General features: G+C 39.1%; 1 protein-coding gene across 3 annotated transcripts in view; it reads left to right on the top strand.

The window, feature by feature from the left end:
• Positions 1-13,831, top strand: part of SPHKAP (SPHK1 interactor, AKAP domain containing) — a 169,551-nt gene extending 155,720 nt beyond the window's left edge. For 2 of the 3 annotated variants that reach the window (XM_072796546.1, XM_072796548.1), the window contains 4 exons: positions 1,253-1,339; positions 3,678-3,730; positions 3,820-4,004; positions 11,962-13,831. In XM_072796546.1, the coding sequence (XP_072652647.1) occupies positions 1,253-1,339; positions 3,678-3,730; positions 3,820-4,004; positions 11,962-12,105 (469 nt within the window). In that variant the 3' untranslated portion in view covers positions 12,106-13,831. The remainder of the gene's footprint in view (positions 1-1,252; positions 1,340-3,677; positions 3,731-3,819; positions 4,005-11,961) is intronic. The other variant, XM_072796547.1, reaches the window with a different exon arrangement.
• Positions 13,832-14,215: the final 384 nt, after the last annotated feature.

Here is a 14,215-nt window from a genome sequence, read left to right as displayed (position 1 = left end):
TACTGGGCAAAATCTGTAGACTTTCTAGAAAGGCCAGTGGGAGAATGGGATTCATATGTATCTGGTATAATAGCTCCTTGGCAGCCTTATATCTGGCAGTTCAGTCTGTTTAGACTTAGGAAAATTTCACAGTGTTAAATATTTTGTCTAAAATACCCAAAACTGGTGGGAAATATTACAGTATAGAGATAAAAAGCAAAGAGAATTTAAATCTCTAGACTTAGCAGAAGTTTATAGGGTTAATTGCCTTCAGTGCAATGTTCAAGTCATCAGATCTCAATCAGTGAATACATTCAGTGCCCCACAGGAAACCCAAAGCAGGAATTTGAAATTGAAGGAGTCCAGTTTGTTATTCATAGTACTCCCTAGGGAAGACTGTCCTATTGCATGACACACCAGCAATCACCCTTTGGAAATCTGACTTGGAAGAGATGTCACTGGGAAATAGTGGGAGTATGAGGAAACTCGACGGGTTTGCTGAAATTGGAGGCATTCCATCCTGCAAGTACAGACAGAGCCTAAAAATTGGCTCAAGTCTACTATGTTTCAGCAAATAAATTCCAAGCTAGTAACTAGACCATATGTTGATTGTGTAACCTATGAAAGTGATACATCAGCCCTCCTTCTCCGTGATACACAAGGTATCAGGTGCCACTTCTCAAAGATTTTATGATGAAGGATCTGATAAAACTTTGGCACCACCAAATTTGTAAATTCTGCAGTCCTACAGGAAAATAATGTGCCAGGTGCATATTCTATGGAATGTCCCTCAGAAAAAAATCCCTTGAATGGCAGAGGGAGAACATGTGTCTACTGGTTTCTGTCAGAAGTCAAGAAGTAGGCAGATGAGCATATTGGTATCTCCACCAGACAGCATTCTCAGCATTCTCTTAGTTGCCATGGGTGGGTATACCAAGGAGTCTCTTGCTGCTGACAGAAACATCCTCACTCTAGTTATAATGAGGAAGACAAAAGTCATGCTGTCACCCACTAAGTATGACACCAGTGCAGAAATTCAAAAACAGTGATGATGATGATGATGATGATGATGATGATTGGCTTGAGCCAAAAATGTCTTTTATTATGTCTTCCTCTAATTTGTCCAGCAATAAATATTAATTTAGGACTCCCCCAACAATATTCTTCTGGGGACCAAAAGAAGGACCTCTTAGAAAGAATGATGGAACATCAGTGTTGGCAGTGTGGCCAGGTGGTGCGACGGGCATTAATATGTAAACTTTTGCTTTGTCAGCAATGGCAACAGTAGTGCCACTAGCAGTCTTGGCACTATGGACCTGGACATTTATCAGGAAAGCATGCCATCTTCTCCCATGATTAAGTAAGTAGCCACTGAGATGCAGTGATTGTGAGACCACTACTCTAATTCCATCTGGCAATCCATTCTGATCATTCAGATTGTGCCCAACCACCGAATCATTGTGTCTATACTGCCGTGGTTCCATGTCACTGGAGCAAGAATGAGGGCTTAGGACAATCCTACCCTACCACCACTGTTTCTGGATTTCAAATCTGCCTTCTGTGATAAAATCATGTCAGAAAAAGTTTATCCAAATAATCAGAAAAGAGAAGCAAAAATCCTTTTAAACCATACCATGCCAAACCCACAAAGATTGTTGTTGAATAGAATAGAATATGAATGGCTTTTCCTTTAGTTGTAGACATTAGTAAATGTGCCTAATACCAAACGGTCCCACAATGTGGATGTGTCATTGCCACGCAGTGACTCTGCTTCCCAAAACCTCAGGACCTTCCCAAAGACCAAGGAGAAATAACATTTAGAGGAGCACTACATGTGCAACACAAAATACGGTGCAGAAGAGGAGGGCAACATGAGGTCAGAGCTACATCCATAATTTGTGATTATTCTGGAAGAGTAAATAAACTGAAATCTAGTTTTGGCCATTACGACTCAGCTTACTGTTGGGAGTTTTCTGAAATCTCGAAAGATAAAAATGAAATATAAGACCAATGTTGCTCCCTCATCTCCTTCCTCAGCTAGTCTCTATAGCTAAGTCATTTTTGCTTCACTATGAAATCAGCTATCCTGCCTACAAGAGTATTGCTCAGTGACTGAAGGTTGCCATGCATCCTTGGTTGTCCCATGCTGCCATTAGTCACAAGTAGAGATGAACAGACACACGATCTTGGGTTTGTTTTGTTTTGCATTTTAAAAGTAGAACCAAACTATAAGCAAAAAATTACTTTGGTGTAAATTTATTTTTCTCCTTCAGGAAACATTGGTTTATCTTCCTTTTTCCATCTTTCTCAAGGGTAGAGCCTAGGACCCCACAGATTATATGCATTCTGGGAAAACCAAAATGACCACCACCCATAGCACCGTCCGGCAGCTCCACGATAGCAGAAGTTGCCCCTACCCTGTGTCATCTCACTTATATCACTTGCAGAGACCTAGGGGAGACTCAAGACCCTTGGGAAGCTGGCCATTCTCTGAGAAATCATTTCATATGTGTGGCAGGACAACTACGCTCCCTCTCAACATCAGCAATACAGTGGAATTTATAGCCAGTAAACTTTTGCAGTAACAGAGAATATAAGGAAGAATACTCTATATAAAAATAGGCATTTTTAAGAGCTCTTGTCTAATTTCCAGCCCATATTAAAGTATAGGACAACCTTGGGCTTCCCAAAAAGGCCACCTCCTTTCAGCTGTTGGGACACGTGCTCTCATTTTGGAAGTGTTTACTGAGTCCTGCTGTTGCATCAAGGCTTCTGAACAAGTACTCACTGTATGAAAACACCTCAAACATTGAACATGGCTGTATCTCATAAAATCCTTCAGTTATGTCTCTAGTTCTCTCTTCTTTTTTAAAGATTTCATTTATTTATTCATTCAGGAGAGACACATAGAGGGAGGCAGAGACATAGACGAGGGAGAAGCAGGCTCCTCGCGGGAAGCATGATGCAGGACTTGATCCCAGGACCCCGGGATCATGCCCTGAGCTGAAGGCAGATGCTCAACCCCTGAGCCACTCAGGTGTCCCTCATGTCTCTAGTTCTTCATCACCTCCAGCTTACTCCATCCTCCTGATAGAAAAATAAAAAATTCTATTTTAACTGAAGTATTTTATTGTACAATTTAAGTTCTGCCGTTCATTGGTTGTTCTGTCCCTTTTTTCAGGTCAAAGAACCACAAACATTAGAAAAATATTTTCCTAGACTAAAAGGCAGCTTTGTTGCTGTCATAGTAGAGGGGGAAAAAAATCATTGTGTTAGGGTGGAAACATATAGTCCTTTAAATGACAAGTCAAATAGAGAAGAAGTATAAGTCCCCAGATCAGATCTAGTTGCCTACACGGTATTTCCCTGATTGTTGAAACCACTGAAGGTTTATGGAAGAAAAGGCGAGGAGAAGAGAAAGATGCATTGCTTAGAATCTCCCACACCAGTTATCCCAACTGAAAAATTTGTAGTTTATCTGGCCTTTTTTAAGGGCCAGAGCTATTTATTGCAGACTCAATAATCCAATGTAATGGCCACATTGGTATTTCCCCAGTGTTAACTTCCCTCTATGAAAACAATAAATCTAGAACAAATTTCAGAAGCTTTTAGATCAATAAGACCCATTGCCTCATCATCCATTTACAACTTACTCTTCCTAAACATTACCAACCATATATTGTTGTTTTCTCCCAAAGTGAATTGGTGGAAGAAAAGGAGATTCTTAAAGGACAGTCAGAAAACGTAGAGGGTAAGTCATGTTCCCGTAAGTTTGACACACAATTTGCCTGTCATCTCCCTGTGGAAAGCGTGGTAAGTTTGGGCTGTGTCTCTGTTCAGAAGGTGCCTCTGGAGCGCCAATGGGAGTAGCCAGCTCCCAGGGGAGCCTGCTGGTGATCAACTTTGACCTGGAGCCAGAATGTCCTGATGCTGAGCTTCGAGCCACTCTGCAGTGGATAGCAGCCTCTGAACTTGGGATCCCCACCATCTACTTTAAGAAATCTCAGGAAAACAGAATCGAAAAGGTACCCCCCCGTCCTGTACTTGGATGTGGATGAATTGTTGTGCTTCTTATCACTGCTGGAAACTGGATAAATCCCCAGTCAAGTCATTTAAATTTGAACCCTTTGTTCTTTTCACCTTAAAATTGTGACTAGATTTTTGAAACCTTCCACCCACATATATATATTCATGATAACTGTTTCTTTGGCCTCAGTTTTCTCAGCTAGAGAAAGTGAAGTGAAGAGATGGGAACTTTTTCAGAGTCTAGTGTTTTGTTTGTTTCTGTTATGGTGTTTCTTTGCTCTGGAACAATTTCCTCATAACACCCATTTAAATAAAAAGAAACTAAATATACAAGAAACTAAAGTGAGGCCATACTTCTGTTGAAAACACACTGTGGCATGGTGTCAACGAGAGGCATGTGTCTATTGAACAGGTTGGCGTTGGACAGACTTCCTTGTCATCACTCTCCACCTACTAGAAATATAAAGTCGGAGAATAGAGCCTTTGCCAACATCTAAATTAATAGCAACTATCACTCTAACTCCCTAGCTCTAAAGCTGCCCACTAACTGTTGTAGAATCTCAATTAAGATTAAAGCACAAATCCATCTGCCAATGTCTTCAAGCTCAATTTCCCATAATTTAAAAGTATGCTCCTTCTGAAAATGTTCAAGTTAATAATAGTGTTATAATATGAGTTTCCTATTGCTGTGTAACCAACTGCCACAAATTTACTAGGTTAAAACAATACCACCTAACTCTGTTGCCAGAAGTTGGGTGAACTCTACTTTGCTCTCTGCTTAGGGACTTGTCAGGCAGAAATCAAGATAGCAGCCTGGCTGGGCACTCATCAGAGACTGGGTTGGGGTGAGGAGGAAACAATCTTCCAAATTTATTCAGGTTGTTGTCCTAATTCCGTCTGTTGTGGTTGTAGGACTGATGCCCCATTTCTTTGCTGTTCCACTTCTAGAAACTTCCAGTATTCCTTGTCACACGGACCCCTTCATGTTCTCATGCAATCAATCTCTCTTATTTCTTCTTGACACCAACCAGAGAAAACTCTGTTTTTAAAATGTTTATGCAATTAGATCAGTTTTACCAGGTAGTCTCCATTCTGACTAATTCAGTATTAACTAAGAATCCCTTTTGCCATGTACAGTAACATAGTAGAGGCATAATTTTCTCATCCTATTCATGGTACTGAAGATCAGGACGGAAATCATGGAAACTGTTTTAGGATCCTGCCTATCACTGCCACAGTGCATTTTTTAATGTCTTATTATCACAAAGTACATCCCCATATGCATTACACTTGTTTCTCAGCAACCCTATGAGAAGAGCCAATGGCTGTTATTATCCCTTTTTAATGAGCAAGTCAGGACTCAGAATGGCCCTTGAGTGAGTCCCCAGATAGTGACGGCTGAGCCGTCCTGGAAACTTCTCAATAGTGTCTCTCTCAGGTTAAATTGCCTTGAAATTATGATCTGGATTTTTTTTTAAATATGTACTTGCATTTTAATTCTCATTGTCAAAATCTAGCAGCCTGAAAGATCCTTTGCCATCTTGCCCATGCACATGGTAATTAGAACAGCTTCCCCATTTCTGTGTCACCAGCCAATGGCATTAGCTCCTGGAAAAAACTGAGAAGGAGACCTAATTGATACTGCCTTCTCTCACATCAGCCTCTCTCTCCAACAGGCAATTTATATTTCTCTTCATGTCTAGTATTTCCTACCATTCCATGGCATCTGAATCTAGATACTATCCTGTACTGTCATACCTTTGTTGGCAAGATAATGAGTGGTTCACTATTTGATAAATTCTCCTTCCACCTTACCACCCAGGCTGTCTAGTGCAAAAAGTGGAGTGAAAGAGCACTCCACATTGGGTCCCTCCTTCTTCCATACACAATCCTAAAGACTCCCTGCCATGGGGAGGAGAACAAGAACATTCTCAGGCAAAGTGCATCCTCAGGTTCATGGAAAAGTGAAAGACAGGCTGGTTTCCAACTTTATCTCCAGAACATTACTTGGTGCATTTTTGGATGGTCTCTTAATGAAGTAGATTTTTATAAAATCCACCATTTTGAAGAAACAGCATAGTACTCTATGAGAATATATGTCTCATAAGTCCTCATTATGTGAAAGGACAAAGAGTGTGTCACTAACCTGATTATTAACTTGATTAGGTAAATCAGGCCCTGACTTGATGTTTATTAATCCTACCTAATTTTCAGTTCTTGGAGGGGATGACTATCTTTACTTACAGCTAGCTGTTTTTTTCTGAGAAAATAAACGCTCCACTAATGTTATCAAGAAAAACATGAAGTAGTGTTTTACTCATTCAATTTAGCATCAGGTCAAGGAGTTTATTTCTAAGTAATGTAACTTTAGGGACAAAACATCCTAATTTTTTTTTTTCAGTCAATGAAGGTTCTCTGCACAGAGTGGCTTGTTCACAAATGGGCAGTATTTATTGTCTCAAAGAGAACTGGTCAGAAAAAGCAAACCCATATGCAAAATTTTGACATCCTTTCTTTTATCAATACTGCATTTGGAAGCCTCATTCTGGTTGTCTTTAGTAATTGGTTAGTTTTTTTCAAGTAGTGTGGAAGAGAGATTGTGGTCTTCCATAAGGCTTTGTCACACAAGGGCAGCAGAGTCTCTCATGCTCCTCCTCAGTGTGGAGAGGACTAAAAGAAACATCTCTGTTAAGTTCAGAAATCCCATTTCTCACCATCACTTAGAGTATTAAACATTACTCACAGATCTATGTGCTGAGTCTCCATTTGTGTGCATTCAGAATTTTTTCAATAAATTCATGTAGTTAACAATTTTCCAACAAGGGTATTCCCCAGTCATCGACCCCCCTGCCTTATGACAGTACAGGCATGAGCTAAAGAGGAGAAGGTATCATGAGTAAATACTGAAGCAGCTCATCTTTCCCACCATCGACCTTGGAGTTGAAGGGCACTTAATTAATAATAATTAATTATTATAATTATAATAATAATTATACCTTATAATGCATTTCAGCCCCATTTCAACTCCAAAGGCAAATTCCAGATATTTGGGGGGCCCAGGGTAGTGTCACTTTTTTCTGGTAAACTGACACTTTCATTTTTAAGCTTTTTCCTTCATGGCATTTTTTTTGAAAGTCATACACTCAGAATATTCATCAAATATTTATTGAGCATGAACAATGCATCAGGCACTGTTCTAGGCTCTGGGAATATAGGGAACAAAAGAGACAAAATTTCCGACCCACGGGATGTTCCATCTAGTCAAGAGAGACCCAGAGTAAGGTGAATGTAAATCAGGAGAGGCTCAGATTGTAAAGCAAAATCTTGAAATATGATGGAAATTTATTTTAGAAACGGGAGATGACAAACACATTGGAAATAGGATTTCCCACACCTCAACTATAAGCCAAATGCACAGAATTACCTGGGACAGTTATTTACAATTCATATGTCTACGCACTTCCTTAGCCCCATCACATTCACTGCTGCCCAGAAATATACATTTTTTAGCAACTTCCCTCAAGCGAAGTCATGTTGATGAGTACTAAAGTTTGAGGCTCTCTCCTATAAGAAATACCCTGAAGGAGTGTCTGAACTTGAGGTGGACTTTAAGTATCCTAAATTCCAGGGCAAAGATTGCTAAGAGTCTTAATGCCTGATGTTCTAAAACAGTTTGTAAACATCATTCACAATGTCTGACACTCTGTGCAACTGATGAATCACTAAATTCGACTCCTGAAACTAATAATGCAATATATGTTAACTAAATTGAATTTAAATAAGAATTTTTTAAAATTTTAATTTAATTCAAGGCGAAAAAAATCATGAAGGTAATTGGTTTTTAAAAAATGACATAAATCAGCCAATTATTCTGCCTTTTGGATACAAAGTATCATTACCCTCTAGCTCTTTTTCTAAATATAACGAGCTTCTGTGAGCCAGAATGGCCTGATGACTAGCTTCACCGTATATCAGTGCCTTTCTCATCTTTATGCATGTGAGAATTAGTCCTTTTTCTTGGAGGCAATGCAAAGAATGCAAAGAAGGAAAAGAGAAAACAGGTGTACAGATACCTTCCCAGGAAAGTGAGAGTCAGAAGAGACATGACCTCACCTTTAATTTCTCATTCCATTCTACATGCAAAGTGGTGGAAAGACAATAAGAGAAGGAAAGGAAGGAAAAATAAGGAAGAATTCTATACTGCCTTAACTCAGACTCCCTTAACAAAATACCATAGAGTGGCTTATTCAAGACATTTATTGCTTACAGTTCTGGAGGCTGTGAAGTCCAGGATCGAGGTGCCAGCAGATTCCATTCCTGGTGAGGGCCCTCTCCCTCCCTCTGTCCTCCTATGGTAGAAAGAGAGAGCTCTGGTGTTTCTTCTTCTTTTTTTTTTTTTTTTTTTTTTTTTTAATAAGGGCATAAATCTTACCACGGGAGCCCCATCCACATGACCTCAAGTAAACCTAATTATCACCCAAAGGCCTCACCTCCCAGTACCATCACATTGGGGTTTAGGGTTTCAATATCTGAATTTGGTGGAGAACACCAACATTAAGTGCAAAACAGATACTAACATGTCCATTTATAAACATAAGAAATTGTCTTGAATCAAACCCTTTAGTCAAGGTTCTCAAACTCAGTGTGTGCTAGAATCACCTGGGGAGATTTATAGACCCAGATGCTCTGGCCAATTAAATCAGAATCTCCTCTTGGTATGAAGTTCAGGCATTGGAGTTTTCTAAAGGTCTCTGGTGGTTCCAGGGTACAGGCAATGCTGATAATCACGGCTCTACAGGCTAGAATTGCAGGGACAATGTAAAAACCAACTCACTTGTGCTTAATAAAATGGAATGTCGCCTTGGAGCAAAAGAAGGTAGTTACTTTCAGAAATCCAAATTGAGTGTTTTTTTAAAAAAATATCACAGCTTGCAACAACTCCCAGAGATCCTACCATTGGATTTTGTGAACAACTGATCTAATTTAGTAAATGTGCCTGAGAATATAAATGTCCTCTACCAGGTAACATTCTTCTTCAAATGGGTCTGTCAATGATATACCATCACAGCATGTAAATCCTTCTAGTTGCCTAAGACAAAATATTTGCTCAAGGAAATGCCAACTGTGATCTATAGGAAGGGAACTTAATTGTTATTGATTGTGAAAAGGCAGGAAGTGAAAATATTTGGGTTTTGTTTTTCAGTGCATTGGAATAAAAAACTCAGGTCCCTGCCATACTAAAGCTGATTATAAAATTACGAGAGCAAAAACATGGACAGACACAATGAAAGATCTAAGGCCAGCTGCTAAATTGAATGTGGTTTTCAAGGCTATAAAGCAACAAGCTGGGAATGTCCTTTCCTGGCTTCTTCACAACCTTAGCTGCATTTTTATTTAGAAATTTCTTTCAGTCAAGGAAGAAAAGAAAGTGTAAGACCTTCTTGCTCATCAGACCTACAGATGTTTCAAGGTCTTCATGTCTGAGATTAAGTCATCACAGCCACAGAATAGGCTATGTTTAGTGGGGCCAGATCATTTTTAAAAGCTGCTTTATTGGGATATCAGACTGGATTTAGAAATCATGAGACAGATTCCAGCCTGTGACTATTCCACAAACTACTGGCAGAGTGGCTAGCTACTGGTGACCCACGTTGGGTCAGTCAACATCATCCTGTGGTTGTCAACACAGTGGGAGACCCACCTTCAGCAAGTCTTAAATAGTTGGAAAGAAGCTTTGTAATTGAGCTTCCAAAAAGGTCTGAGGCTGAGAGCCTTCTAGGAAGGGCTTAGCAAATATTGACATCTGGCCCAGAGCTTTGATGGTCAATTAGAAAAATGACTCAGGGATAAAAGTTGAGAACAAAATGGTAGCCCAGTGAGCCAGACTTTATAGAAAGAAAAAAAGGATCTGAGGGTAATTTTATATTTCTGTGTATTTTATGGTGACTGCATCTTTATAAGACATGTTGAGGGAGAAGAGGCACCCTTAAGGGATGGGTCTGGCCGAAAGCCATTGGTGACACTTGAGGGAAATCTTGAAGAGAAGTCACCAACCTATGAGCCTCTCACAATGAGACCTCAGAAACTTGAAGTTCAAGCTTTCTTTCCTAGTAACACCTACTTTCTAGACTTCCAGTAAGAGCTGGAAAAGTCTGATTTGTCAAATCATGCAAAGACACCCTAGCCTTTCTCTCTTTTTCTCTGATGCTTCATGTTTTTACTGTTCATCCAACAGAAAGTACACCTTGGATTCATTCATACACACCAAGATATAAGTGACAGCTCACAAAGTTATTTTTATGCATCTCCATTCATTATTAATAGCTGCTAGGAATGTTCCCCTATCTGAGGGTATTTGCATTTTAAGCAGTCTTAACCTAAAAGATTAAGCTCTAAAATTTCAGGAATCTGACAGACAGGAAAATAGACAGAAGTTGCAAGGAGTCCCAAATGGCAAGTAGTGTCTGAAATGTTATCACGGAGACCAAGGGAACTGAATGGAGCTAACCTTCCACTGCTGCTCTAGTGAACAGTAAATAGAGGTCCTGGCTATCCTATCCCGCAACACACATGCCATTGTCAGTCACAGGGCAATGAGACAAATGGCCCACAATGAGCTTTTACTCTGCTTCTGGCACACTCCCATTGCCCCAATCTAGGCTCTTTTCAGCCTTTGCCTAGAGCCACAGCCTGCAGCCATTTTTGTGGAGCATCCTCTCAACGGAAAAGTATTGATTAAACAACCTCAAGATATGCATGTTTATTTTAAAATTATATATGTGTAAATACATTACATACAACTTTAAAATGAATACTTAGATGAGGTTCCCCCCCCACTAATGATTCTGGATGCCGTTCCATATTTCAGCTCATCTTCTTGGTCATTTTGAATGTATTTGACTCCCATTTGGTCATTTGTTCTTCTTTCACTCAGCAAACATTTATTGGACACCTATCAAGTACAGGAAAAGGTAGTAAGATACGACTTGGATGTTGTCCTTCCCTGGGGGATTATGGTCTATAGCATAGTTGCCATTGGCCTCCTATCTGTCTCTCTTTTTTTTTTTTTTACATCATCCTAAATATCATGATCATGTGTTCATCTCTCGAGACCTCAGTTTTCATCTGTAAATGCCTGCTTCACTGAGTTGTTGACAGAATTGGATGAGATTACCTGCGCAAGTGTATTTCCTACAGGTTTTGGCTCTTAATAATTGTCCATTTTTTAAAAGAAGTATCTTCCTGAGGATGTTGAGAGGCCTTCACCCTGGGCTTCATCCCACAGTGGCATGAAGGGAATGATCTACAATGATTTCCCACCTTCCAACACTTCAGGTCACAATTCACCTGACGCCAAAAATATTGTCTCTAAGTTGTGGCCAATTGAAGCTTCTACCAATAATGGGGTGACAAATCTAGGGTGTTTCTTCAATCTTTCCTTTTCCTTTTGCAATGGAAAGCCAATGTCTCTTGAGATGTGATGGGGGGAGGGGATTTTTCAAGATGGAGTGAGGAGCTAGTAAGTGACCATACCCAAAAGTTTAGCACTGGATTTATTTAGCATAAATGTATACATCCAATGAGAGACTATTTGGAGACAGGTAGAAGGTTCTAGGAGCTATGCTGTACAGTCCTGTCAGAGAGAGTCCAATCCAGAGAAGATATCTAAGGAAACTCTTGAAATATCTAAAAGACAGACTCTTGAAAGAAGAATTCCATCTAGTCTCCGGCAATCAATGGATGGCAACTGCTCTGAAGAAGAAAATTCTAGTTCATTGAAAGAACTCTCTAATGAACTTGTCTAAAAGAAAAATAGACTGTCGCGGAAAATAGTCCCCTCTCACTAGAGATTAAAAATATAGCCTAGAGAGCTGTTGGCTTTGGAAGAATGATTGAATGAGATGACTTGAAGGCTCATCTGTGATGTGTGAGTCCTAACTCTGTGCTTTATTTTAGTTTCTAGATGTTGTGCGACTGGTTCAGCAGAAGTCCTGGAAAGTGGGAGATATCTTCCATGCGGTTGTTCAGTACTGCAAAATGCATGAGGAGCAGAAGGAGGGGACCCCAAGTCTCTTTGACTGGCTCTTGGAACTGGGATAAGGCAGCTATGTCCTTAGAGTATTCCTTTCCTTTATTCCAGCTTAGATTACAGTGGTTTGCTCTAAATACTCTCAACTTTCTCAAACATCCCATCACATTAGCAGAGCTATAAAAAATCTGCCGTTTCAAGTCTACTGCACATGGAAAAAATCTGAGGAAAAGCAAAAATAGGTCTGTACAAATCCATACAACGTATGAGTGAGTTCAAAAGAGCTTGTATTAGAATGGCTGGAAAAAGAGAAATTTTAATGGGCCCTAAACTAAAAGCTTACAACTAGGCCCAAAATTCAGGAAAGCTGCTCTTAAATATTTTTAATAATACAAAATGTTATGTAATGTCTCCAATTATGTGCAACTAGAAGCAAAGTCACTAGTCAAAATAATTTTGTAAACTATGACGTAACCATTATTTTACTCTTTTGAGCTGATGAAGGGGCTGTCAGCCCAGGTCAATACTTAAGATATGGACGAGAAGTTTCCAGAATTTTGATACAAAGGATTTTCACTATCAGACCAATATCAGTGGATATTAACAGAAGTACAAGAGTATTATTGTTGTTCTCTACTGAGGTGATTTCATTTATTCACTGTAACTCACTGATAAATACTCCGCAGCTCCCCAACAGTATCTGTGTTCCCAGCCAGCAAGAAAACTGTTGTTTTTCAGTTGATAGTGTAAAAGACTGAAGATTGTCTTGTTTCCATCTCTGTATTACTTGGGTAACATGCTCACAGACTTCTGACCATGAGAAAAAACTTTCTTACAAAAAAAAAAAAAGTCTTTTGAGATAAAATCTGCTTGTGTATTAAATTATATAAAATATAAACTTTCATTTTATTTTTATTGTAAATTATGAAAAGATTATTATCTTAAATAATATATTGAGTTATCTTAGAGGTTCATAACACATGAGGGGATTGTTGTCTTAAGTTATACCTTGACACTTGAGCTCAGTGCTTTTATTATAAATGGGTTGGCACTGCGATGACAAACCTGCTCCCTGGGTGACATTTATAATGATGGATGCAGGATTTGACATAACCCACTAGGATCATCCACTCTTCCTGATTCAAAGATACTGGCATTTAATTTGGGAAGAATAAAACCTTATTACATTAAGTATTTTAATAACAGAGATTTACTCTTCTGAAAAAAAATAAAAGTATCTAACTGCTCTCCCTTTAACTAAGTGAGGTGTGCTGGCTTTTATTTTCTTGACCAAAGAAGGAGTTTATTTAAGATTTCCTGAAATACCCTGCTTTTACTCTATTTTTAAAAATTGCAAAGTAATATTAAATGTGAACAAGGCCCCATGCCATCAATGTTGGCCTTATGTGTCATCCACATCTTGAAATGTCAAGGAAGCTTCTTTGTAAGCCATACCTCCCTCTTCACCACACACCAAGGAATCCTTCCCAGTACTCATTAGACATTTCTTATATTAATAGTCCAAATTTAGGATCTATGTTTAATCTGTCACATTAACAAAATGTCAAATTTTGAAATGTATCCATTATCTCAAACTGAAAGTTCTTTGTGCTACTAAATGGAAAAGGATATATTTATTTTTTAAACAATCCCAGAATATTGTGTGTAGACTCTTGTTGTGCTCGATTGAATGTTTACCTATCCTACAAAGCACAAATACTGAATTGTAACCCTGTGATAAAGTTATACGTGTTGTACCTACTGTTGCAAACTAATCAATAAATTTTTGTTGCCGAATTGTTGATCCTTTTTTTCTCCAAAAGTTGTAAGTGCCTCATAGAAAACAAGAGCCACTGTGATTGGATGAAGGTAGATTATCCTTTGGACAAGTTTTACTGTGACACTTTTGACTTTCAAATAAGCTGATATTCTTTGACTAGTTAGCATCAGTGATATTCATGTAAATTAGCATTTCTCAACCTTGGCACTATTGACATTTGGGGTAAATAATTCTTTGTTGTAAGAGGTTGCACTATGCCTTCATGGGTTCAGCAGCACCCGTGGCTCTTATCCACTAGATGACAGTAACCACTTCCTCCTGTTATGACAATCAAAAATGTCTCCCAACCTATTGCCAAACATCCCCTGGGTGAGACATCAGTTAGGGGCTGCTGGCATAAA

The sequence above is a fragment of the Canis lupus genome, chromosome 24 (genome assembly GCF_048164855.1).
Source record: "Canis lupus baileyi chromosome 24, mCanLup2.hap1, whole genome shotgun sequence".
NCBI lineage: Eukaryota > Metazoa > Chordata > Mammalia > Carnivora > Canidae > Canis > Canis lupus.
The sequence above is the reverse complement of the archived record's forward strand: the minus strand, read 5'-3'. Positions and strand labels throughout refer to the sequence as shown.